Below are 24,254 nucleotides of genomic sequence, written 5' to 3' on the forward strand. Positions count from 1 at the left end.
AGCTAGGGGACCTATCTTGGCACGCAATCCTGCTTCTAGCAGTGGGGGCGCTAGAATGGTGACTCTAGTCCGGCTCCCTTTTCTTCACTGCCAAAAGAGGCCTCTCCTGACGAATTCTCCTGTCTCCCTGCCTGCCATCAATATCAACCCAGATAAGTCTGATACCCGATGGGAGAGACTGGGGACAGCTGGGAAGGATTCTGCACCCCTTTGCAGGCTTTCTTCTCGTCCCCAAAGAACAAACTTTTCTAACTTTTGTCCAAACTTTATTTATTTGGTACTGTGGATTAAGCCCAGGAGCACTTTCCCACCGAGCTACACCCCCAGTTTCATCATCATCATCATTATTGTTGTTGTTTGTTTTTTGAGACAGGATCTCACTAAATTGTCGAGGCTCCCCTCGAATTTGGGATCCTTCTGCCTCAGCCTCGCGATTCGTTGGGATTACAGGCGCACACTACCGCGCTTGGCTGGTCAAAAAAAAATTCATAACATTCAAATAAGTTCGTCCCCGCGGTACCCCTCCGCGCCTCTTTAGCGGAAATGCATTCTCTCGCAGGATGGACCGAGAAGTTGCGGATGCGGGCTGCTCTGGGCACCGGGTATCTGAGGCCCTAGGCCAGGGATGGGGAGGGAGGCGGGAACCAGTCCCTTCCCAGAAGCCCCGGGCACTTTCTGGAGGGCCTTCCCAAACCCGGCGCCCCAGCACAGTTGCTCTTGTCCCTTTCCTCCCCCACCTCCACTGGGCCCGCCCAGAGTGGGGATGGGTGCTTCCCGACTGCAGGCGTCCGCACGCCTAAATCTCCTCCAGGAAGTCGGTGGGAAACAGCCCCACCTTGCGACCGGTGTAGACCTTGACATAGCCGCCGGCTTCGTCTCCTTTCTGCACCACGATCTAGAAAATTAAAGTATTAGAGACTAAGAAAGGAATGGAGGGAAAAGGCAGAAGATGAGAGCAGGAGATCCTGGGGTTACAGAAGCTCGTCCTAGTGTCATAATGGGTTAATAACTTCAAGGAGTGTAGTCGACTGAGACTTCAGGCCTGGTTTTGGGTTAGGGTACCAGAGCTACCTGGTCCTTCTTGAGAGTGATCTGTCCAATCTCGCGGTTCCCCACGAAAGATCTCGTTACGCGGTGCACGCGTTCTCCAGCCCGGACTCGAATGATGAAGTTTGGAGGGAAAAATCCAACCTTCTCCCCGATTTTCCCCTAAGGAAAACAATAGGGAAATTCAGTCTCTCACTTCAGGTTTTATACTCAACCCATACCCCAGCCCTAGCCCCTGCCGTTTTTCTCTTACTCGCCACCACTCCTCATTGGAGTCATCAATGACTGTGATCTTCTCTCCTGGCCTGGGAGAGGAAGAAAGGAAGGGACCTTTAAGATTTAGTGGCCTCCATCATATACCACTCCCTGGGTGTGCCCCAGGCACTGCCCAAATAGAATCCAAGCCTGAGGTTCCCCTTTTTCTTTTCCCACAGGGAGTCAAGTTCTCCCTTCTTCATTCCCCAGTACTCCCCACCCTCTCCTCTGAAGGCCTCTCACGGAAAATCCAGATCGTCCTTCTCCAAGGCTTTGAACCGATAGAGAGCCACAAAGTAATGAGACTGCTGGAAGCCAGGCTGCTTGTGCTGGGGGTGAAAGGGGGTAATGAGTTTCAGGGCTCCTGTACCCCACATTGGGGAACATTCTTCAGACACACTGCATTCCAACTCCTAGGTCTTGAGCTGTGTGTGTTTGTGTGTGTGTGTGTGTGGTCTGTATGTGGCAAAGTGAGAAAAAGGGTGATGGGAACTTCTGCTGAGGCCATACATGGTGTCAGACCTGGGTTGGGGAGAGGACTGGGATCCTTGCAGGGAGAAAGGATTCTCACTTTGTCATCAGGTGTCTTCTCAGCTTTCTTGTTCCCTTCAGGGTTACCTGAGATGGGAAACACCAACTAATGTTGTTGCCTCCTGCAAGGCAGGCTTCATTCTCTTTCCCTTGTGTTGAAGGCCACCTCTTTATTTTTAAACCTGACCCAACCCTTGTCTCTCCATTCCCTGTGCCACACACAATTGAACCCCTAAACCTACCCCATCTCTGTGGATAGAGGTGGTTGACACTCACCATCCTGGGGTTTGCCTTCCTCTGGCCTGGTGGACTCTGGCTCCTCCTCCATCATGGCTGCTAGAGGCTGGAGGAGGTCCCAGAATTAGGGAAATGTTACCTTGGGAACCATCCCATGCTTACCCTGGCTCTCCAGTCAGGTCAGAGAACTATAGAATTATAGAATCTTAGGGTTGGAGGGGAAAGAGGAAACATCTAGTCTAACCATCTGTTTCATGCAGAGATTTCCTCTGAAACAGTTGGTAGGTAGGTCACCCACATTGTGCTTGAATGTAGCTAATGACATGGTGTTTACTACCATACAAAGTAACCCAGTGCAATTTTGGGGTAATTCCCTGTATTAAACCTATGTTAGTCTCCCTGTAATCTTTAGTTATTGGTCTTCATTTGCCCTGTGGAACTATAAATGTGAAACAAATATGGCCTCCTTAAATAGCTGAGGACCGTTGACATGTCCTTTCTGGTTTTTCTTCTCTAATTTTTAGTCCCTTCAAACCATCACCATGATTCCAGGTCCTTCATTGTACTGTCTGACCTTTAAAAGTATTTCAGTGTGTAAGAGAAAAATGGGCTGGTGCAGTGGCACAGGCTTGTAGTCCCAGTGACTTGGGAGAGTAAGGCGGGAGGATCACAGGTTCAAAGCTAGTTTCAGAAACTTAGTGAGGCCCTAAGCAACTCAGTGAGACCCTGTCTCCAAATTAAAAAAATAAAAAGGATTGGGGATGGATCTCAGTGGTGGCAAACCCCTGGGTTCAATCCCTAATACAAAAAAAAAAAAAAAAAAAAAAAAAAAAAGAGAGAGAGAGGGAGAGAGAGAGGGAAAAATGGGAAGCAGTTTTCATAATTCCTTTAAGAGAACAGAACCTAAGAGTATGGTACCCTTTCTGGAAGCAAGTCACATTGCTAGGGTGTTGGAAGTCCTAGTTTACACCACTGAAATTCTTAATCTGTGCCCAACCTCCTTATCAACTACTCCAAAGCCAGATCGCTGCTTCTTTACAGTTGACTTTTCTTGATTCTCAAACAGATAAGTACATTTTTAAGAAATTTCAAATTATAAGTTTTAGCTCTTTCTTTTAGTCTGTAACAATTTAAAATGTATTATTCATTATATAAGTTTTCCCTCCTAGCTTTTACACAACTTAATGAACATACCATTATCTTCATTTTTATCAGTGAGAGAAAAAGGTCATCAGTGAGGACCATGGGCCAAATCATATTGTAAGGCCTCAGAAATCTCCCTTTAGTTGAACACTCCTAAAGGACCTGGACTCCTTGGTACTGCCATTCAATCAATTTGAGGAATTGATCCAACTGTAACTATCATCCATATTAATACATTCTTGTTGTCCAGAAAGATATAAATTCCTTGCAGAACCAAACACAACTCTATGATATTATAATCTAGCAAAACTCTATTATAAAAGGAAATGAGGCTGCTCTTAGCCAATAGCTTTGTGCTTCAGTTTCATTGTCTGTTAGATGAATGGGTCTGACTGAATAATCTTCACAGATCCTCCTTGCATGGTTCTAGAATTTTGATTACTTGGTATGACAAATTCTTTTCCCCAAATCCAAAAGCACAACTCATGCCTCTGTCATCCAGCAATGCCAAGGACCTGGGGCCTAGCCTTCTGTGGTAGTTAATCTGACAATTTCAAAAGGGAGTTGAGAAAATACACCCCTTGACAATAGTTCGTAACCAAGGCCCATGGTGATCTACAGCAGGTCTATAAAGTCCTCTATATTTGTATGCAAAAATCTGTCTGTTAGGAATTGTGACATTTGAGGGGGAAAGGAGGTTAGCTCCTGTCAGCTTTCCAAAGGGGAAAATGACCTGCCCCATGGAGTTCCTGGTAAAGACCAAGTAGGGATGTGTGATGCTCACATTTTTTTTATCTGCCTGTCCCTTCTTCCGTTCCTTGTTTGCCATGATCACCCCAGTGCGCAGAGTTTCAAACACAGGATCATTGCGATTGGCAGCAGCTAATGAAATGGGAAGTGAAAGAAGACATTACAGGAGAGGCAGAGAAAGGCCTGGAGGAAACAGACCTCCTAAAGAAGAGAGAAGCGGGATTGGGTAGACAGGAATCCATGGTAAATGTGTGTGTGTGTGTGTGTGTGTGTGTGTGTGGGAGAGAGAGAGAGAGAGAGAGAGAGAGAGAGAGAGAGAGAGAGAGAGAGAGAGAGAGAGAGAAAGGAGTGGGAAGGGTTAGAGAAGGGTCAGCTGCATAATATCAAAGGGCTTTAAAAAACGTCACTGGAGCCAGGCATGGTGGCGCACACCCAGTGACTTGGGAGGCTGAAGCAGGAGGATTGCAAGTTTGAAGCCAGCCTCAGCAACCTAGCAAGGCCCTAAGCTATTTATCCAGATTCAGTCTCAAAATAAAAAATGAAAAAGACTGGGGATGTGGCTCAGTGGTAAAGCACTCCTGGGTTCAATCCCTAATACTCCCCTCAAAAAAAAAAAAAAAAAAAAAAAAACTGGAAAAGTAATGTAATGGAGAAAAAAATATTTATCAGAACTCCTTCCAGGCAGAACATTATATGATATTGGAAAGACAATTTTGTACATTTTTTGGGAGTTGAGGCAGGCTTGGAATCACTGCTCCTAAGGAGAATGGTCTCTTAACTGCTGGCTTCTGCTCAGCTGAGCAGCATGTGGAAACTGTGTTACAACCAGTGGGCTCTTTTTCACTCATGCTTCTCACACTGTTTGGCTTCTCCTCCAAATAGACGTTGAGCAAATTGTCAATGAATAAATTTTTAAGGATTGTCAAATTAGGAACTTTCCAGGTTGTCCAGACTTTTGGGTCTGGCCCTGAGTCTGGCATAATACTATAACAAATATGAGGACAAGGCTGGGGTTGTGGCTCAGTGGTAGAGCACTTGCCTGATATGCATGAGGCCCTGGGTTTGATCCTCAGTACCACATAAAAATAAAATAAAGGTATTGTGTCCACCTACAACTACAACAAAATATTTTAAAAAAAAAGATAAGGACAGTCTAAATCTTTGTTCTTGCTCAGAAATGGTTTTGCATGTGAGAAACATAGATTCTGAAGTTTGCAGATTAAGGTCTCAGTCTTGACTCCACCTCTGGAGCTACATGTAGTTCTAGCTAAATCTTGCTTTTCTTAGTTTACAAACAGGTTCTCTCTCTCTCTCTCTCTCTCTCTCTCTCTCTCTCTCTCTAAGTAGAGCTGGGGATTCAACCCAGTGACAATTGAGCATCATTCTAGTCTCTTTTTTTTTTTTTTTTTTTGAGACAGGGTCTCACTAAATTGCTCACACTACCCTCCTGCTTCAGCTTCCTAAGTAGCTGGTATTATAGATGTGTGTGCCATTATGCCTGGCTAAAACAGGAATGTTGACTGCATCCAAAATGACTCTAAAAATATTAGGGGAAAACTATGAGAAATAGAATGTTTCTGTTTCAGAAAATGGCTTCCAAAGCTAAAAGTGGTGTGAAACCATCTCTGGGGTTTGCCCACTCCCTCAGGTTCCATATGGGACACTTACAGAGATCTTGGACACAAGCATATTGCTGGTTGCTGTAGAGTGGGGAGCTATAGGCCCGACGGAAACCAGGTGGCTGTAGGATAGGATGGGGGGAACATTAGAGGTAGTAAGGTGGGGCCCAGCACCCCATTTCTCCCATGAGTGCTTACCCCTTTTCAGAATGAAAGAGATGGGCTGAGAAAGCAGGAAGATGTATGGGATGTCTTGAGGGACCAATAAGGGGGTAACTGGAAACACGTGCCCTCCCTTCTACTCATTCATTCCCCAGAGCCTACTCACAATTTTGCCGAAGCATCTCTGCATTTCCACATAGGACTGACAATGTTCATGGATGTTGGTTTTGCAGTTCTTACAACGGAGCCCAAATTTGTTATTGACTTGGGAAGGGGAGAACATTGGGTAAGGATCCAGTTTGCCCTTTCCCTTTGTACCCCGAGTCTACTCTAGCTCCGTGCTTCCCTCTTCTGGGACCCTCAATCTCTAATCATATTTTCATAAACTGAATCTTGCCACAGCCCATTTATCCATTATAAATATTTCTCTCCTAGAACCTCTCCCCACCAACTGCCTTTGACATCACACTCTCTCCACTTCCCTCCATGACTCACGCACAATCATCCGGGCACAGACATCACAGAACTTTGGCTTCTTGAAGAAGTGATCTTTGAATTTGTGGGGCTTGTCATTGATAAGCTTAGGAGGTTCTGGGGGTGGCTCCTCCTCTTCTTCTTCCTCCTCCTCTTCCTCATAGATGTAGTAGATGGGCCCACCCCCAGCTCCCACTGCCTCCCCATTGGCCTGGGGCTCTGGGGGAAGCTCCATCTCCTTTGTCCCTGGAGACCCCTTCCTGAATAACTGCTTCAGCCGCTGTAACTGAGGGAGGGAGTGAAGGAAATCCAGTGTTAAAAGGACTTTCACTCGTCCTAGGATAGCTGGAGCTAAAGCTAACTGGACATTTTCCTAGCTTGGGACAAGCAGTGTGCTCCAGGATTAGGGGTTTGGGGTTCAGGTGCTGAATAGCATTCTAACAATAAATGAGTCACACACAAGTGGGATCATTTCAGGCACTTTCCTTCAGAAGCTGTAATGGCTTCCCAACCACCCACACCCAGTGGTGAGAGGCCCAGACTCACCCCACTTTGCGGAATCTCTGCTGGGAAGGAGGGCTTAGGGGACTCCAGCACCTCCTTTTCTGTCATCCTGAAAGAGGTTGGACCCCACTATGAAGTCTAAGCCCTAAATGCCATTCTTCCCTCCCTTATTCCTGTCCCTTGAAGTAGGGTGGTCCTTGAAGGGGAAGCTTTGGGAGAAATTTGATTAGACAGAGATCTTTTAGTAGGGTTTATGAACAGAAACAGTCCATGAAGATCTAGAAAAAAGACCAATCAATAGGCTGAAGTTTCTCACACTGATACCCACCCTTCTAGGGGCAGCCCCAGAGTTTACAGCCCCAACACAATATCAAGGCTGTCTGGGTTCAGTCATTTTCCTACAGTTACTCATGGGCAATAGAAATGTGACACACCTTCTCACATCCCCTCTTCAAGTTTAACTTTGCATCCTGGAGTGCACACATGGAGGGATGGACTGAGACATTTCCTTCCCTTCTTTCCTGAACCCTGGGGCCCATGCCTAGTTCTGTCCCAGCCTGCCTCAGGCCTCAGCTATTTTGGGTTTTCAGAGTAATATGAGCCTTTCCTTCCCTTACTTTGTTCCCTGGACCCCACCCCAACCCCCACCTTCATCCTAGCTCATCCTGGAGTAAAGTAACAATTTCCCTTCTAAAACCCAACTACTCATAGACAAGGAGAGAAATGAAGAAGCTGAATAGACTATGGATTGGGGTGAGCAGTCCTAGAAATGGAAAGAGGATGAAGAGGAAACTTACGTTTGGAATTCCCTAAACCAGTTCACAGTCTCCGGAGGGAAGAACGAGCCCCTGGGACCTTGATGGTGGTGTGAAGGGAGGACTGGTCCTCTTTCTTGGGGGCCAAGCCCCCCAATACCCTCTGTACTCACACCAGCTACCCAGACGGTATTTGTAGGCCGCTAGCCTCTTGTCTTGGTGTCAGTGTGAAATGACAGGGCTGAAGGAAAATGGACAGCTGAGCAGCACAGCTGACATGGAGAAATTGGACACGGGAGGAGGTCTGGGGCAGGGCTGGACCCTAACTCCTCCCATCCCCCAGGGTTGTCCTTCCCTGATTCTTATTGTGAGCAGGTCAGTACCTACTAGTCAGGAAGGGGCAGTTTGTCTTCATGCCACATAACTTGAGGGGATTATATTTGTTGTGTGTGTGTGGGAGAGGCACTGGAGATTGAACCAGTGGCATTTTACCACTGAGCTACATCCCCAATCCTTTTTAATTTTTATTTTGATAGGGTTTCACTAAGTTGTCCAGGTTGGTCTCAAGCTGTAAGTCCACCTGCCTCAGCCTTCCAAGTTACATGGCATCACCATGTCCAGCCTTATTTGAGGGGGATTTTAGATGTCTGAAGATGAAGTCAAGATGAATTATAAACCAATTTTATGAAGGTCCCGAAACCTTCCCAATTCTACCCACCCTAGGCTACTTTAGTAACTAGACATATCTCAGCCACTGTCTTCCTGTGGCTATGTGTTTGTATACCCTCAAACACTGACCTAGCTTCAAGCCTTTAGTCTTAGGAAAGAGTTGGGAACTGATGAGGAAAGGATAATTTGGATTCTTGGAGCCCTCTTATCAGCCACATGAGATTGATTTCTCATCTGTGGTGGTCAGGGGAACATACTGTCTTGTAAGGGAATGAAGAATACATAGCACTGCTTTTGTTCCTTTCCACTGCTCCCAGAGACTTCTTTCTCTAAAAGAAAGAAGTCTAAAATCTTGTCCTCAAAGTGAAGGACAAAAGAGTTCCTAAAAAAAGGGCTGGAGCCGGTATGGTGGCACTTGGGCATACGTATACCTATAATTCTAGGGACTCAGAAGGGTGAGGCACTAGGATTCCAAGTTCCAGGGTAGCCTCTCAGCAACTTAGCAAGGCCCTAAGCAACTTAAGTGAGACTCTGCCTCAAATTTAAGAAAGGGTTGTGGATGTAGCTCAGTAGTAAATGCTTCTGGGTTAAATAATCCCCAGTATCAAACCAAACCAAACCAAAAACTTCAAAAACAAAGGGTTGGGACTTTTATTTGAGGGTGTCTGGGGAGCGAGGATATAGACAGACCCTTGACAAATTTATGACTACCTCCTACAGGGAGTTTTTAATCATCTCTAAGTAATGTTCCCTTCCCCATTAAATTTATAACTTTATGTGTGTGGTACTGGGGATTGAACCCAGGGGCCCTGTACCCGAATTATACCCCCAGCCCTTATTACTTTTTGAGACAGGGTCTCCCTGAGCCCACGCTGGGCTCAAAACTTTCAGTACTCCTGCCTGACTCCTGAGTTGATGGGATTACAGGTAAGCACCACTGCACCTTGCAGAACTATAGCTCTTTTTTATTCCCTGATTCTGTGTCTTACCTCTGATGTCCCAATATAGAAAGTGAAAGGACAAGGATATGGTTGGCAATTTTATCTCACTAGGATACAGCTAATTGGGCTGTGACATGGCTGAAAGAGGCTATGTTAGAGGGTAAGGGAGAGGTGGTAATGTAGTGCTGCATTATCCCTCGTATCTGAGAGAGACAAAGAACCACAATGGAGGTTGGATTAGACAAGCTCTTGGAGGAGCTTGGTTAGAGATAGAGCTACCCAGGTCTAGAAGGTTTCCAAAGCAATGTACTTCACCATTTCTGCCCACTGCTCTTTGCTTTCTAAGAGGTGGATGAAATTGAAAAGGGAGTTCTGGATGAATCTATAGGTTCTTTTTTTTGAGGGGGGGATTATAGGGGAGTGAACCCAGAGGCACTTAACCACTGAGCCACATCACCTTTTTTATTTTTTATTTTGAGACAGGGTCTTGCTAAGTTGCTTAGGGTCTCATTAAATTGTTGAGGCTGGCCTTTAATTTGCAATCCTACTGCCTCAGCTTCCTGAGCTGCTGGGATTACAACATGTACCACCACACCTGGTAGTCTACAGGTTCTTTAATGGTTCTCCTCTGAAGGGCTGCAGAACAGGGATAGTCCAGAGGGTCACCAGATAGAGAAGTTCTGTTTTGCAGGCAGGTGACTTCTGCTCTTCATTTTTATTCAGCTGCACAGGACAGAGACTGTTGAACACATGTTGGCACTTACTGTAAGTTCAGTTGATGTAGTTTTTATTGTAAGAAACATCTAGTTCTGCCAAGTAGAACCCGATTCTCTGGGCTTTAGGACTAAAGGTCCAGGTTCTCCATCCCCTGAAGATTTTCAGAAGATTAGATAGATAGTTCTGGACTTCATTCATCCCTCCCCAAATCAGTTGCAAGTTCCCTAAATGAGAATTAACAGGCTGGAAATAAACTCTGGGGACAAAGAGATCCACAGTAGAGAAGTGACATGCTTGATGAACCACAATTTGTAGCAGAGTTGCAAGAGCCCAAAACCAAGGTACCAACAAGACTCAACCTTTAGTGTCAGGAAGATGTATGTGCACGTGCTGGGGAAAGCCATCCCAACAAAACAACCCACCCTCCCCAGTCATAGGGGCTGTACCTACCCAGGGTCTTCAGCCTACCTGTCACCCTCCCACACACACCAGGGTGGCAACAGAGAAACAGTGACTGATTCAATCCAGTGACAGTTTTTTTTTTTTTTTTTTATATTTAAAAACAAAATCAACCCCCCCAAGTAATCCCCCAAACAAACAAAAACCAGATTAAATAAAATTTACAGTGAATATACCCAGCAAACATCTGTATGTGCAATTAAATACTGTGTCTGTTACTGTGGCACAAACCTCAAACAAACAATATACAAGTGTTCTGGGGGTGAGGGGAGTCCCAATTTTTAACTCTGTGGGGCTTGGGGAAACAAGATAGGGGAAGTGAGAGAATGGGAAAATCAATTTTGTTTTTCTTAATTCTGTCCATATAAATATACTCAGAAAGACCAAAAAAGGAAAGGGAACATAAGATGAGAAGGAAATAGAAGAGGGGAGTATGGAATCCTCCCAATTCTACCTGACCAAAAGAATAAGAAATTAAAATTTCATGGTGGAAGAAGAGATTAAAAAATGATAGAAGAGGATGGGAAGGAGAGGGAAGCAGAGGGGGTCCAACCAAGGAAAAAGAGGGGACCCATGGCAGGGGATTGGCAAGGAGTCCAGTGCCAGTGTGAGATGTTTCCCTCTTCTTCCCTAATGTCTTAGGCCCCAGTTGAGCATCTGTCTCCTTACTTTCTGCCTCTGTTCCACCTGGGTCCCCTCCACTCTGTCCCCAGACCCTACTGTAACAGTCCCTTCCCCTCCTCCATTTATTGGGAGCTGGCTCGCTCCAGGATCCTCAGGTCGTAGTTCTTTTTGGCCACTCGAAGTTTGAAGCGACTCACAGAGTTGTTCAGGCGAAGGGAGGCATTCTGGGCAGCCAGGGGGCTGGGAAACACAGCCACAATGGTGTAAAAGGCAGCAAGGTCTGAGTGGCGGCCATTCTCGGCAGTCCCACTGTTGTCCCCTCCACCCCCACCAGGCAGCCCCTGAACATCCTTGAGCCACTGGATCTTGGCGCCGGACATGGCGAGTTGAGTGAAGAGTTTGTCTGCCTCAGTACGAGTAATGCCTTCAGGGAGATCTGTCACCTCCAGCACCCGCCCCAGGACTGGAAGGGGAGGAGAGAAGACATTGTTGTGAGAGGGAGGGCAAGAAGGATTGGCAGCAGCGGGGCAAAGAAATATCCAGCTAAGTCTGTATACAATGTCCTTAAAAGCCCTGCTTTCCCCCTTAGCCCTTTCCTCCCCTCCCCAAACCATCCCAATACCCCTCCCCCAAGACTCTGATCAAAGAAACTTAAGAGGGGAAAAAAATAAAATACTCTTCACCTAACCCAGAGATGTAGGCAAGAAGGGCCTGGCAATCAGAATCCCAGGCTTATGATCTCAGGACAAATACCTGGGTTCTCTCACAAGGTGTCACTTTTTTTTTTTTTGGTACCAAGGATTGAAACCAGGGGTGCTTAACCACTGAGCCACATTCCCAGCCCTTTTTAATATTTTATTTAGAGACAGGGTCTCAGTAAATTGCTTAGGGCCTTGCTAAAGTTGCCAAGGCTGGCTTTGAACTTCTGATCTTCCTGCCTCAGCATCCTGAGCCACTGGGATTACAGGCATGTGCCATCACTCCCAGCAAGGTGTTACTCCTATGAAGGAAATTTTTGTGCTAGTGATCTTTAGTAGAGTAATCTGAAACATGTTCATTTTCTACTGAGGTTGACCCAAATAGATTCTTCCTCCTTAATGCTTGGAAAGTGAATTTCCCTTCCTTTCCTTCCAGTTCAGATAACTGCTACAAATAGGAAGATCCTGAGAGAGCTTCTATGCATAGCATGGAAGGCCTGTAGGAGCAGAGTTACTTTTCCATATTCTATCAGTTTCCTTCAAAATCAGGTCTAGCACTACCAAAAGTAGATGTATAGGATTAATGTCAGGACTGCTTCCAGGAGACAGCTGGCTAATAAGAAGCTCAGCAACTCCCATGACTGTGTTATTTCCAATTTTTACTGTGATCTGCCTCAGGACCCAGAATGGCTTAGTAAGGTGGACTGAGATACTTCACTTTTGCAATTTCTGCTTGCTTGATCACAAAAGGCCCCATTTTCATTCACCACTCAAAGCTAGCTTTCCTACTCTCATCCTGGGCTGATAACAAAGGGCTGGAGGGCTAAGCACTTTCTCTTAGGGATATGGCCTTCTGTCACTCACCAATGTTCTGCCACTTACCAACATCTGCTGTGCCCAGGTCAGTGGAGGCAGATTTGAGAGCCTGTCTCTTGCCCCGGTTTCCATGCTTCAATCCACTCTGTCCCTTCAACATTTGAAAGATAACACACTCCAAGTAAATAACATTGACTGCCTTTTTTTTTCAATATCTGCCTGAGAGACTGAGTAGCACCTAACCCTGAGGAGTCCACTTCATAAGGCAGATTGGCCAATGAGTGGTCACTAAGAAACAAAGAGCCTCTTCCTCTTGGCACTGAAGCTGGGTGGGAATAATGAGTAGAGGAATGGAATAAAGTTCCTTCTGCTTTATCCATTTTGTGTTTGTCCAACCAGCTGGTTGGAGTAGATGGCTTACAGACAGGGGCCCAGATGAGAAAAGGGGATGGTTCTGATGGCCCTAAGGCTAATGGCCTTAAGGTTGACACCCTTACCTGGTGTACCGTGTAAGTCGACTGACTGTGAAGCAAGGGAGGGCAGATGGACAGATTGTACTGTAATGGCTGGCCCAACAGGGAGTAGCGCCCATCACCTAAAGAGTAAGAGTAGATAGTTTTCTGGAGTTTGAGCTCCATAGTGTTTTTATTATGAAACTTTAGGGGGCTCTGGAGTTGGAGAGCCATAGTGTATACTATTCCTACCTTTTCAATGATGGGAGGGCCCAAATGTCTGACTTAAGAGCTATCTCTCTTCCTAAAGTTCTTGGCTTTCAGTTGTATCTCCCACTGTTGTCCCCAGACTACCCCTGCCAGGCAGCCCCTAAGCATCCTTGAACCATTGAATCTGGGCGCCTGACAAGGCAAGCTAAGTGAAGTCTGTCTGCCCCAGTACAGATGATGCCCTCAAAGAAATCCATCTCTCCAGCATCTGCCTGAGGATTGGATGGGGAGAGATGACGTTTCTCCATTTTGTACATTGTGTCCCTTGTCCACCCAGGTGCGAGAAGTAGATGACTTAGAGAGACAGAGGCCCCAAAAGGGGTGCTGTCATAGACAGAAGCCCTACAGAGATGATCAGGGAAGAAACCTAGAGACCCTTGTGAATGTCTTTTATCTCTTATATAGATTCTCTTCACCCCTGAACCCACGGTTCAAGTTTCTTATGCATGTGAGAGGTAATACAGTGGTGGATGGGAACACAGCTTGGTGCCAAAGTGCCTAGGTTAAAATACTGGCTCTGCTACTGGAAATGTGATGTTGTGATGTTTTCTCCTCTTTGGCACTGATGGAAAGTTAAATGAATAAAAGAACAAAGCACTTATAGCAATGTCTGGTACATATTAAGCACCATAAGTGTTACCTATCACTAATAAAATATTACATTTCAGAGCACTTTAAAATTTTAAAACCGTATTCTAATCATTTTTTGTTTTTTGGTACTGGGGATGGAACCCTGGGATATTTTAACCACTGAGCCACAGCCCCCAATCCTTTTTATTTTGAGACAGGGTGTTGCTAAATTGCTTAGGGCCTTGCTAATTTACTGAGATTGGCCTTGAACTTTTGATCCACCTGCCTCAGGGATTACAAGCAGGCATCAATGCACCTGGCTTCTAATCTTATTTTTATATTGCTTGAGACAGTCAAGTCAGAAAGCAAACAAGACTATTTCCATCTTATGTTTATTCCATTTTATAGATCAAAAAACTAAGGTCTAGTCTAGTTCTGCATTTATGCAACTTGCTCAACATCATAAAGCTAGTTTGTGGTGGAAATGAAACCTATCTTTTAGCCCAAACCCAGTGTTCCCTCTTTTAAAACCATACTATTTTGACACAGTCCCCCATTCTCAGACCTCAGACTCAGTACTGATGTTAGGTTAAACTCTTTAGTTCATTAGAAAGTCCAATAAACCCCCCCCCCCCCCAGCTCTTTTCACCCAACTTGGTGGTAAATACAAGTATGTAAAGGAGGGCTGAAATAAGTTAACTGAGGGCAGTAAGAGAGAGGGGTAGGTGTCCTTGGTCTCAACAGGGATGTTAAAAGAAGAGCTAGCTCCCAGATTGAATCAGTTACGTGGGTTCCCTGACTGCTGCTTCCCTCTAATCTCCCCACCTAGAAGTGGGCTGTGAATGGCAAATTCCACAGCAGGAAGCTCTAATCTAACTCCCTACCCTGTGCTGGACCCCCAGGCCGGGGGAACTGAGTGAGGACAGGCAGGGGACTGAGTCCTGTGCAGACATTGCTGAGGCTGGTGACAGGAGAGGGTGCTGGAGACTGGGTAGGAGAGGTGACAGGGCTGCTGCTCATTTGTGTGTTGGCCTGTGGAAGAGAGGAGCACATATCACATAAACATAATACATTATTCTCTGCATATTCCTATGGTGTGGCTTTAAATTTACCTCTCTCAGGAAATAATTTTCTCTTGTGAACTCTGCCAAAGTCAGATTGCTCCTTCACACTGACTTCTTAGCCCTTAATTAGCTGTATTAACATCCACTTTTGACATACAATTGACACTTTTTTTTTTTTTTTTGGTGGTGCTAGGAACAGAACCAGGGCCTCATTCATGCTAGGTGAGCACTCTAACACTGAGCTGCAACCCTTCATTTAAAATATTCTTTGAGCATTCTAGAGTGTATTCCTTCTGCCACCTTAGATTTTGGGTTCATTAATGGAGGATGCGTTCTTCTACTTCTTGTGTTTCCCCCAAAAATATCCAGGGAAAGATGTGTAAAAGAGGCTGCTCAGTCAATAACAAAGATTGCTCCTTGGGAATATTCTGTTCCCCTCCTTGCCAAAACAAAGCTGGGGTTGGAGGACTCACCTGGGGGCTAGTGTCAGGATTGTACAGATCTCCAGGCTTCTGACCCCGCTGATCCATGCTGTAGTATTTACAGTGATTCCATGGGACCATGGATGGGTTTGGGGGAGGCTGGGGTCCATTAGGGACATTCAGTTGCATGACCACCACCCCTGGTCCCGAAGGTGACACTCCTGAGTGGCAAGAAGAAAGCAGCTGGCTGAGAATTCAAAGTATATTTCAGTCTTCCAGTTAGCCTTGAGTGGGAAAGCCAGTAAGCAATATACCCAACTCACTTCAGGGTCACTCAAACTGTGTCCTGTCAGGAATCTGAAATCATTTCTGATTTGGCTTTTGACTCCCTCTCACCAAACCAGTGGAAGTTTGAGTGTAAGGGAGATGAGTCCCAGATACCTATGCTCTCCTGGTCTTCAGCTGGTGAGGGGCACTTTGGTATGCTTGGTAGAAAATCTAATCTATTCCGTCAGAGGTGGGTATTACCAAATACCCAGGTCAGACTGCTCAAAGGTCTGGGCATAGTACAGGGCTGTAGACATGTACAAGTTTTTCTAGTAAGGGGTACAGGTAAGTTAAGAAGTTCTGATTGTTCTGGAGAAGATGAATACAGCTTCACTAAGCCAGACTTCAGAAATACTTCTTGGCCAAGGGTGGGATGGGTTGGGAAATATTTCAAGCAGAAGAAATGGCATGGAAATGTATGTCATGTTTAGGAAATGACAAAAGATTTGCGGTGCTAGACACAGGCACTATGTAGCAGGAAGCAGCAAAAGCTGAGGTACGTTTATGAAACAAACATTTATTGAACATTTATAATGTGCCAGTCCTGTGGCTGGGCAATAAGTATACAACAAACAAGCTTGGTCCTGCCCTCCTGAAAGGAATGGTCTGCTCAGGAATCAGACATTAAACAAAGAGTTAATATCAGGGTTTGAAGATGCTTGGACTTTATCCTTAGAGGTGTTGGGATAGAACTGATGCTTTGGAATGCCAACCCAAGTAGCCAAATACAGGAAAGTGAAAGGAGGAAAACTGTGGCAAGAAGACCCATTAGGAAGTTCCTGAAATGGATAATGAGGCCAATACCAGAGGAGGACTGTGGGAGGGTCAGACACTCTGAATGCTACAATGACAGGTTCAGGTGAGTGGGTGCAACCCTGAAATATTGGCACTGCTATCCATGGACAGCCTTACCAATTCACAGGATGGAGGAAGGAAAGGGAACAGTGAAGATAAATATTGTCTTAAATCTTCTTTGTGGTAAAAAGGTAAGGAGTCAGAGAGAAGTAGTTTAATGGACAGTTCTCCCAGGGAGGGATTGGTAGGGTTTCTGCATCCCCGCAGGGGATTGTTCAGCCAGAGGGTTTGCTCTTGACCTCCAAGGCTAAATTTTGATGAGACTGAGTTCCTGTGTGTGGTAGTAGAGAAACAGGAGGTAGGAGTTACTAGCTTGAAAATCTGTTGCAATGCTGCTGTTTTCCTAGTTCTGTGCTCCATGGTTGTCACTACTGCCACCACCACATTGCTTCCTATGACCGGAAATGTTGCAGCCTCTTGCCCTGGGCACTAGTCATACTGGGAGGTGAGTGTGATTGCTTTTCTCAGGCAGTATTGGTCAAAAGGAAAAGAAACAGCAGGAGGCCTGAGAGAGCAGCTCAGAAGACATGGCATCTATCAGATCCTATTCCCCAGCCAATGTGTACCCTCTACCCTCTAGGGCTCATTTAAGCAGGGAACACAAATAGAGCAATAAGCTCATATCTCCCCAACACCTACCAAAGGGGACAGGGTATTCATCAGTATGGTTTGTAGAAAGGCCACTGGAAAATTGCACAGTTGTCGAGTGTCATGCATTTAACAATTTTCCCCTTAGTATAGTTGCTCTGGGCATTTTTATTTTCCCAACCTAAAAGCCCCATCCACTCCAACATCCTCTTTTTCACAAAATTGTAATTGACCTTATTCAAACTCCTCATTGATACCTGAGGGAGCCAACATAAAAATAATCAAATCCACAGCTTTTTGAGAAGGTAGCTCATAATCTGAGCCTAATGCCCTGGGCCAGGAAAAATGGGGTATGTGTGAGGGTGCAAGGGTGAGCATAAGCAAGGCAGAGGAATCTCTAATACCAAAGTGTAGCCATAAGGAGGAGCTACTGGGGGTTCAAGGGGGGTGGAGGGAGGGGGAGAGAGAGGGGGAGAGAGAGAGAGAGAGAGAGAGAGAGAGAGAGAGAGAGAGAGAGAGAGAGAGAGAGAGAGAGAGAAGAAAGACCATATATTATTTTCTCTGATTCCAACAAAAACAAAGCCAGGATTCTCAGTCTACAGCCTCTATCCTGATCTCCTCCTCACACTCAGTCCTCCCCCGCTGGCCTGGAGCATTGTTCCTTCACTCAGCCGAGGACACAGAGCACTACTCCGCTGATGAGCTGATTTTTATGCTTCTCTTCCTCAAGCCAAAAGCAGGTGGCATCCGTTAAGCAGCTGAACTGTCGCTACTTCTTAATAATGGACGTGGCAATAAAAAAGTAAGACAAAAACCCACTGCCCAGTGACAGCACTCCCATATAATTAGGTGGGGGGAAGGAGCCTGGGTTGAGAACTGGTAGGAAGGGTTCTTGGAGAAAGGGGCTGAATAAGGAAATCAATTTCAGTTTGAAAGCTCTGAAAAGAGAGGGGACATGTGAATGGCTTTTTAAGTGGCATCATTAAACCTGGGCAGAAAGGTCGATTGGGCAGAGCAAACCATATAAATATAAACAGATGACATTTATGTCTGGCAGATTTGTGTTTCGTTTTTTATGTAGGTTTTTTGTTTTTGTTTCTTTTTTAAATCACTGAGGTAGAAGACTTTTAAGTGTTCTTCCTTACCCCCAGGAATCAAACCTATGGAAAATAACATCTAGAGAAATAAAATCCAAAGTTGTATTTCCTAAATTACAGGAGAGAAAACAGTACCTTTTTCCTTTGGTGGGGGAAAGAGGTATCTTCAGGAAGTGGAATAAAAAGAATAGTCTGAGCTTTTGAAAGCCCTCAGCTAAAAAAATAAGCCAGTAAGTATATGACAAGCTATTCCTGTATGCATATTTCTCTGTCTGTGCTGCTATGTCACTGTGAGTTGGGAGTATAGGTAGTGCTGCCATTTCATGTGAGTGCATCTTCTCCTGACATGCATCCCTGCAGTAACTGCAAGGGACCTGCTGTCATTATTTCAGTAGAAGGAAAAGTATTTAGTAGAAGGAAAAGTATAAAAATATTTATAGTTATATCTAATCTTATAGTGGAAGAATTAAGGTCCAGGCTTAGGGGTAAACTGGGCAGCTACAAAAATGTATTAATAAACCAGAACAGTTGTTCCAGGAATGACCAATCCTAATCCCTGCCTTTATTTTTGGAAAAGTGACCATGTTGCTACATAACAGGAAGGCGGGTGACTGTTCTCTGAAGGTGACAGAGCGGTCCTTGTGGGCTATGCCTGTTGTCTATCTTCCCAATAAAGGGTAAACTGGATATGAAGGCAGAAGAAGCTTCCCTTTCTCCACTCCCTCCATGAATATGGATTAAAAACTTAAAATTACTGGTGTGGTGAATATGGTCTCTTAGATGACCTGGGTAGAACAGGAAAGGTATAAAAGGGGTTACCATCTAGGAAAAGCATAAAAGAGGTCAGTTGGAAAGTCCAAGATAATCAAGGTAGCTGGGAAGAAAGGAGATATTCCTGGGCACATTCCAAAGAAGCAAAGGAAATAAATGATGAAGAAGGTTTCCTCATTTCTTTAGATTTGAAAAACCTAGATTATCTCCTTCTTCCATCCCCCTAGCCCAGATGTCTAGTGTTGCCAGCTTCCAGAACAGCAGCTGTTTTAATTGACTTACCCCAGTACTAGATCAAGGAAGTAATAAAAAATTATTTTCTGTTGTTTTTTTCTGGATTCAAAAATCTCATATTTGAATATGAACAGATATAACCAGAGACCCAATGACATACCACAAAGGATATACACAAAAATGTGCATACGAGTATGCCCACATGCACATGCACACACTTATCTTAAAAAATAGGAGAGAAAATGCCCTGCGGTACCAAGCACCACCACAGGCTACAGTGGTTCTTGGAGCTGGTTTCTACAATTTCCATACTCCACTGGGAATTTCAAGGCCAAGTTCCCCTGGCGAATAGGAAAAACAGTTGAAGAGACCACTCAAATAATAAACAGAAAAGGCTACTGAATTTAAAAACCTCAGACTGTAAGGATCCATGTTTAGCCTAGATGAAGTCAGAAGTCTTTGCTCCTTAAAGAACTGATCATTTCTCATGAGCAAGATAATTCTAGAACCACTCCTATAGTATCTACCATAGAGAGGGTGCAAAAAACCTTAGATGAAAAATTACTTTTCTAAATGGGAGAAACTGGCAAAATATCTCCCTCTCACCAGAAGAGGGCACTCTGACATTTCCACAATAGAGTGGAACCAGGATGATTAGAGGCTAAATTGACTCCCCTCTAGAAGCCCTGAAGTTTCTTTAACTGCAGTGTACTGCTGTGTCAGGGTGAGCTGAAAGGAATAAACAAGGGCAGCTGCACTTAGTGCGTTAGGGATGTTCTGGCAAAAGCAGACAGCAAGAGGTCACATGGCATAAACATCCTCACTTGGGGTAGCTGGCACCTTTGAAGAGGGCCTGGAGTTGTTTAACATGAGGTCTATTTATTTCCCATTGAGGGAAAGGGATAGAGTACAAAAGCCTGTTGAAAATGCTATTAAGGATGCAATATAGGATATGAAAAGTCAAAAGTCCCAAGTTCAAGTTCTAGGATTATGATCCAGTTAGTCATGTAATCTCTGAGTCTTAATTTTCTCCTTACAAAGTATGGTAAGAGTTCAAACATCACAATGTATATAAGGCACACACTAAAAACTACTAAACTGATGTAAGATATGACTTTAAAAAAAGCATTTTCTCAACTTCTCTCGCCAGAGAAAAGCTGTCTAAAGGAAGAATGAGTGCAGGTGACAAGAAGTGAGTATTTTATAACCCAAAGGCATTTGAGTGCAATGCTGGATTCAGAAAAGAGAGGGAGGAGGAAGGGTAGGGGGAGGGGAGAAGGATGGAGAGGCAGGGTAGGAGAGGGGTTCGGGAGGGGAAAAGCTGGGGATGTAGATCAGTGGTAGACTGCTTGCCTGGCATGCATAAAGCCCTAGGTTTAGTGTCCCATCCCCAGTATTGCAAAAAAAAAAAAAAAAAAAAAAAGGGGTAGTGCAAGCAATCAAGCACATGCATGCACAGACACATGTGCACGTGTGCAGAGCAGAGTAAAAGAAACTCAGAGCTATGGCTTCCCAGGGATGGGGCAACCATCCTTACCTCATCAGAGATCAGCTCTCCAGCACCCCTGGATAACCCAGTCAAGACTTTGGTCTTTCTTCATCAATCCCTGAACCCTCTGCCTTTCTCAGCTCTAGAGCACAAGTCATTTAGCAATGTGTGCCCTTGCCAGTACCCAAGCTGTTCCCAAATTCTTTATCCTCTTACCTGAGTACTGCTGTGGCATCTGTGGTGGACTGCAAGGAGAAGGAGACTGAGGCATCTGGTACTGTTCAGAGCCAGGGGGTTGCAGAAACCCCACAGAAGGGCTGGAGAGATGAGAAGAGAGGAGTGGTGAAGCAGTAGAGGGAGTAACAGCTCCCGGCAAACAGCTGCTGCTTCCTCGGGCCTCCCCTGTGGGAAGCAGAGGCAGCTCCAAGCCATTCCCAGACCAATTTGCCATGCAATTTCTAAAATCACTCATCAGTTCAAAGTTAATTATATATATTTGTACTTGATCATCTTTCAATTAGGAACCTGCTAATCAGTGCTAAAGATGGAATGTTAGCGACAAATGCTCTCCTCAACAGTGTGGAAACACCAGGCACACACACATGCACATAAACACACACCCATGCGTGCACACAGATTCCCGTAACACAACAAGAAATACAAGCAGAGCGTGCCAGAAAGAAATGGGTAAAAAAAACCAAAAACCAAGATGTGTGATTTAGGATCTACGTACAATGGCGAAAACTGAGAGTTCCCCAAAGACAAATAGGGGGAAAAAACAAAACAAAACAAAAAACCAAAAACTCCACAAAACTCAAAACAACATGGAGACATAGATAAACAAGTATATACTGGGAGACAGACACAGAGAAATGCAGACAGTTAGACCCAGACATGAGTTCTATGACCAGCTGCGCAAATTTGGGGATGCAACCCTACCTGAAATTTCTTCATTTAAAAACCAAGAAAGAAAAATAAAACAAGGACTGTGGACTAGATTTTTTTTAAAATATTTTTTTAAGTTGTCAACAGTCCTTTATTTTATTTATTTATATGTGGTGCTAGGAATTGAACCCAGTACACCTCATACGTGCTAGGCAAGTGCTTTACCATGAAGCCACAACTCCAGCCCGAGATTATTTTTAAGGTACCTTCTATGGTTATGATTCTATTAGCTATGATTTACACTTAGATATATAAAAAAATAGAGATGCAGAAATAGATGCACCATTGAAGTTTCATCCATAGATACACGGGTACACAGAGAAACTTATGTACACAGAATTCAGAGTTGCTTCATCCCTTTTGTGTGTGTATGTGTGTGTGTGTGTGTGTGTGTGTGAGATACTGGGGATTGAATCAGAGAGCATTCTATCTCAGAATGGCTACATCCCCAGCCCTTTTTAAAATTTTTACTTTAAAAAAAAAAAAAAAATTTTTTACTTTAAGACATGTCTCATTAAGTTGCCCAGGCAGGCCTTGAACTTGTGATCCTCCTACTTCAACCTCCCAAGTAGCTGGGATTACAGGTGTGAGTCACTGCACGTGGCTCCAAAATTGTTTCTCTTAATGACAAGCAAAAATCTTTGTAACATATTTCTCAGTCCCACTGTTTTGAAAAACAAAAAAATGGGGAATGTTATAAAGTATCCACCTCTGAAGCAGAATTTTTTTTTTTTTCTGCTGATAGGCTCTATGCAATGTTAGTTAAATCAATGAGGAACAAAGGAAAATGAGCACCCTCATATTCTACCTGCTTTATAGCACTACTAGGATTCTTACTCTTGTGTTTCCTAGGCTAATAGAAACAAAAGATGATACAACAGTTGCTGAAAGTCTGAGAAATATGCCCTGGCTCTCTGGCAGTCCTCACCTTGTACCATTCTGCTGAGCTGGTGGGATCATGCTGTAGTACACTGGTACACCCCCTGCAGGAAGACCTCCTTGTACAGACTGGCTTGCAGGGACCAGCATGGGTTGCTGGAAAGGTGGCTGGACCACATTTTGTGAGTCACTGCCCACTGGGACCTGGGTGGAAAAGAGAATGACTAATTGTATTCTTACTGAGTTCATCTATAGAACAGCCTAGTCATCACTAGATCAGAGCATTGCAACTTCCTTCTCTACTTCTTATAGCCTCCTCCTATTCTCTTCATTTGCTGAAAGGAGATGCTCACAGAGAGCTCTCCACTTTTCCCTTCTCTATATACCACTCTTGGGGATATGACACAGGAAAGAGCCTGATTTCCTTTAGATCCTGTTTTCCCAAGCATACACACATTTGCATGGCTTTATGAACATCAAACAATTTAAAAACTCCTCTCAGACTCTCTAGGCTTTAAAAATCCCTAAAACTTCTAGGGGGGAAAACAGATAATATTTTAGTACTGAAATTGTTAGTATGGATGACCCTCAGAGGCTATTCTTTTCTTCATCTCAAGGACTGGGTGATCTTTCCCAATGCAGAATGCACCCACTTGGTAAGAAGGCAGTGGAGTGTACTGAACCACTAGGCCTTGCATCTGGCCTCCCATGTTGCTCCTCTGGTTGCTGAGCAGGCCCTGGTTCTGGGGCTGCTGGACACCAATCATGCCTTGGTAAGCCGCTTGCTGCTGGTTAGGCATCATGGGCTGTAAACCTAGGGGTAGGCAAAGCAGAAAAAACATTAGTATGAATGTTTAAAAGGTCACTCTCTAGCAGTAATTCCCTTCTCCACTCTATTCTCCCCCTGCCCCAGAACCTGGGCCCTTCCTCTGGACCCTAATCATTCCTTTTATTTATTTATTTATTTTAATGGGGAAGGTGATTCTCTTTTCTCTGCCCTTCTCCTATGAGCCACCTTCTTACACCAGTGGATCCTCTTACCAGGCTGCTGGGATGGCTGAGGCAGCTGTTGACCACGTTGGGGGCTGTAGGCCACCGGGTGAGAGAGAGGTCGATATTGCTGGTTGGAATTAGGATACTGTCCAGGGGGATAGTAAGAAACCTGGATCTATGACAGAGAGGAAATAAATTATTAAATAACTCAGGGTTGATGGTTGGAAATTTGTAAATGGAGATATTCTAGGCCTGCAATTACAAGATTACCATACAGTTTGAAATATAATAGGACTTGTGTTATACAAAAAGAAGACCACCTGTCTAGAGTGACAACTCTTAAGCACACTCTGGGGAGAGTATCCCTTCTGGTCTGCCTAAACTAGAAGAAGGAAGGATTATAATACAGGACAAACTGAAATAGTGACTGAAGCTGGGGACAGGGGCTGCTTACCTGTTGAGGAGGCTGCATATAGCCCTGGGGTGGCAGGACTTGCTGAGTAGGTGGTGCATGGCTAGAAGTGGAATAGTTGGAAGTGGGGAGGGGCTGTCCTGTGGAAGCCATGATGAAGCTAGTCTGCTGAGGGTGTTGGGAGATAAGTGGGGGCTGGAAAAGAGCTGAAGAGGGGTCAGCTGCTTCAGTAGAACCTTGGCGGCTAAGGCTCATTTGTCCAAAGGGGTTGCTGAGGTCATCTGCCTGTTAAGAGAGTTGGAAACTCTAAGCCTCAGGTCCTGGTTGTAGGAAGCCTCATGTCTTGGCTTCAACACAGAAAGACAAAACAACAATACTTTCTACAGCCTTCTTTATTGGGACAGGCCTTTTTTTTTGCCCAGAGAAGTGCTTTTTAGCCTCAAGCCTTTGTCATGTGATATTTTAAATTGTTATGAACTGAACAG

The 24,254-nt window shown here is 44.7% G+C and overlaps 2 protein-coding genes across 29 annotated transcripts in view; both read right to left on the reverse strand.

Moving 5' to 3' along the window:
- Positions 1-248: 248 nt before the first annotated feature.
- Positions 249-7,716, reverse strand: STAC3 (SH3 and cysteine rich domain 3). The gene is made up of 12 exons (XM_079143391.1): positions 7,520-7,716; positions 6,765-6,831; positions 6,240-6,504; positions 5,911-6,008; positions 5,632-5,704; positions 3,998-4,095; positions 2,110-2,176; positions 1,874-1,920; positions 1,546-1,631; positions 1,301-1,352; positions 1,072-1,209; positions 249-895 (listed from the first exon to the last, which is right to left on the reverse strand). Exons 2-12 carry the CDS (start codon positions 6,828-6,830, stop codon positions 797-799), a joined length of 1,089 nt encoding a protein of 362 aa, XP_078999517.1. The 5' UTR covers position 6,831; positions 7,520-7,716; the 3' UTR covers positions 249-796.
- A 1,760-nt stretch (positions 7,717-9,476) lies between these two features.
- R3HDM2 (R3H domain containing 2) overlaps positions 9,477-24,254 on the reverse strand; it is a 189,014-nt gene continuing 174,236 nt past the window's right edge. For all 28 annotated transcript variants that reach the window (XM_079139132.1, XM_079139120.1, XM_079139112.1 and 25 more), the window contains 10 exons: positions 23,812-24,054; positions 23,406-23,532; positions 23,018-23,178; positions 22,414-22,568; positions 20,757-20,857; positions 15,231-15,400; positions 14,578-14,725; positions 12,899-12,996; positions 12,468-12,552; positions 9,477-11,350 (listed from right to left, as the gene is read on the reverse strand). In XM_079139132.1, the coding sequence (XP_078995258.1) occupies positions 11,010-11,350; positions 12,468-12,552; positions 12,899-12,996; positions 14,578-14,725; positions 15,231-15,400; positions 20,757-20,857; positions 22,414-22,568; positions 23,018-23,178; positions 23,406-23,532; positions 23,812-24,054 (1,629 nt within the window). In that variant the 3' untranslated portion in view covers positions 9,477-11,009. The remainder of the gene's footprint in view (positions 11,351-12,467; positions 12,553-12,898; positions 12,997-14,577; positions 14,726-15,230; positions 15,401-20,756; positions 20,858-22,413; positions 22,569-23,017; positions 23,179-23,405; positions 23,533-23,811; positions 24,055-24,254) is intronic.

The sequence above is a fragment of the Sciurus vulgaris genome (assembly GCF_902686455.1).
Source record: "Sciurus vulgaris genome assembly, chromosome: 5".
NCBI lineage: Eukaryota > Metazoa > Chordata > Mammalia > Rodentia > Sciuridae > Sciurus > Sciurus vulgaris.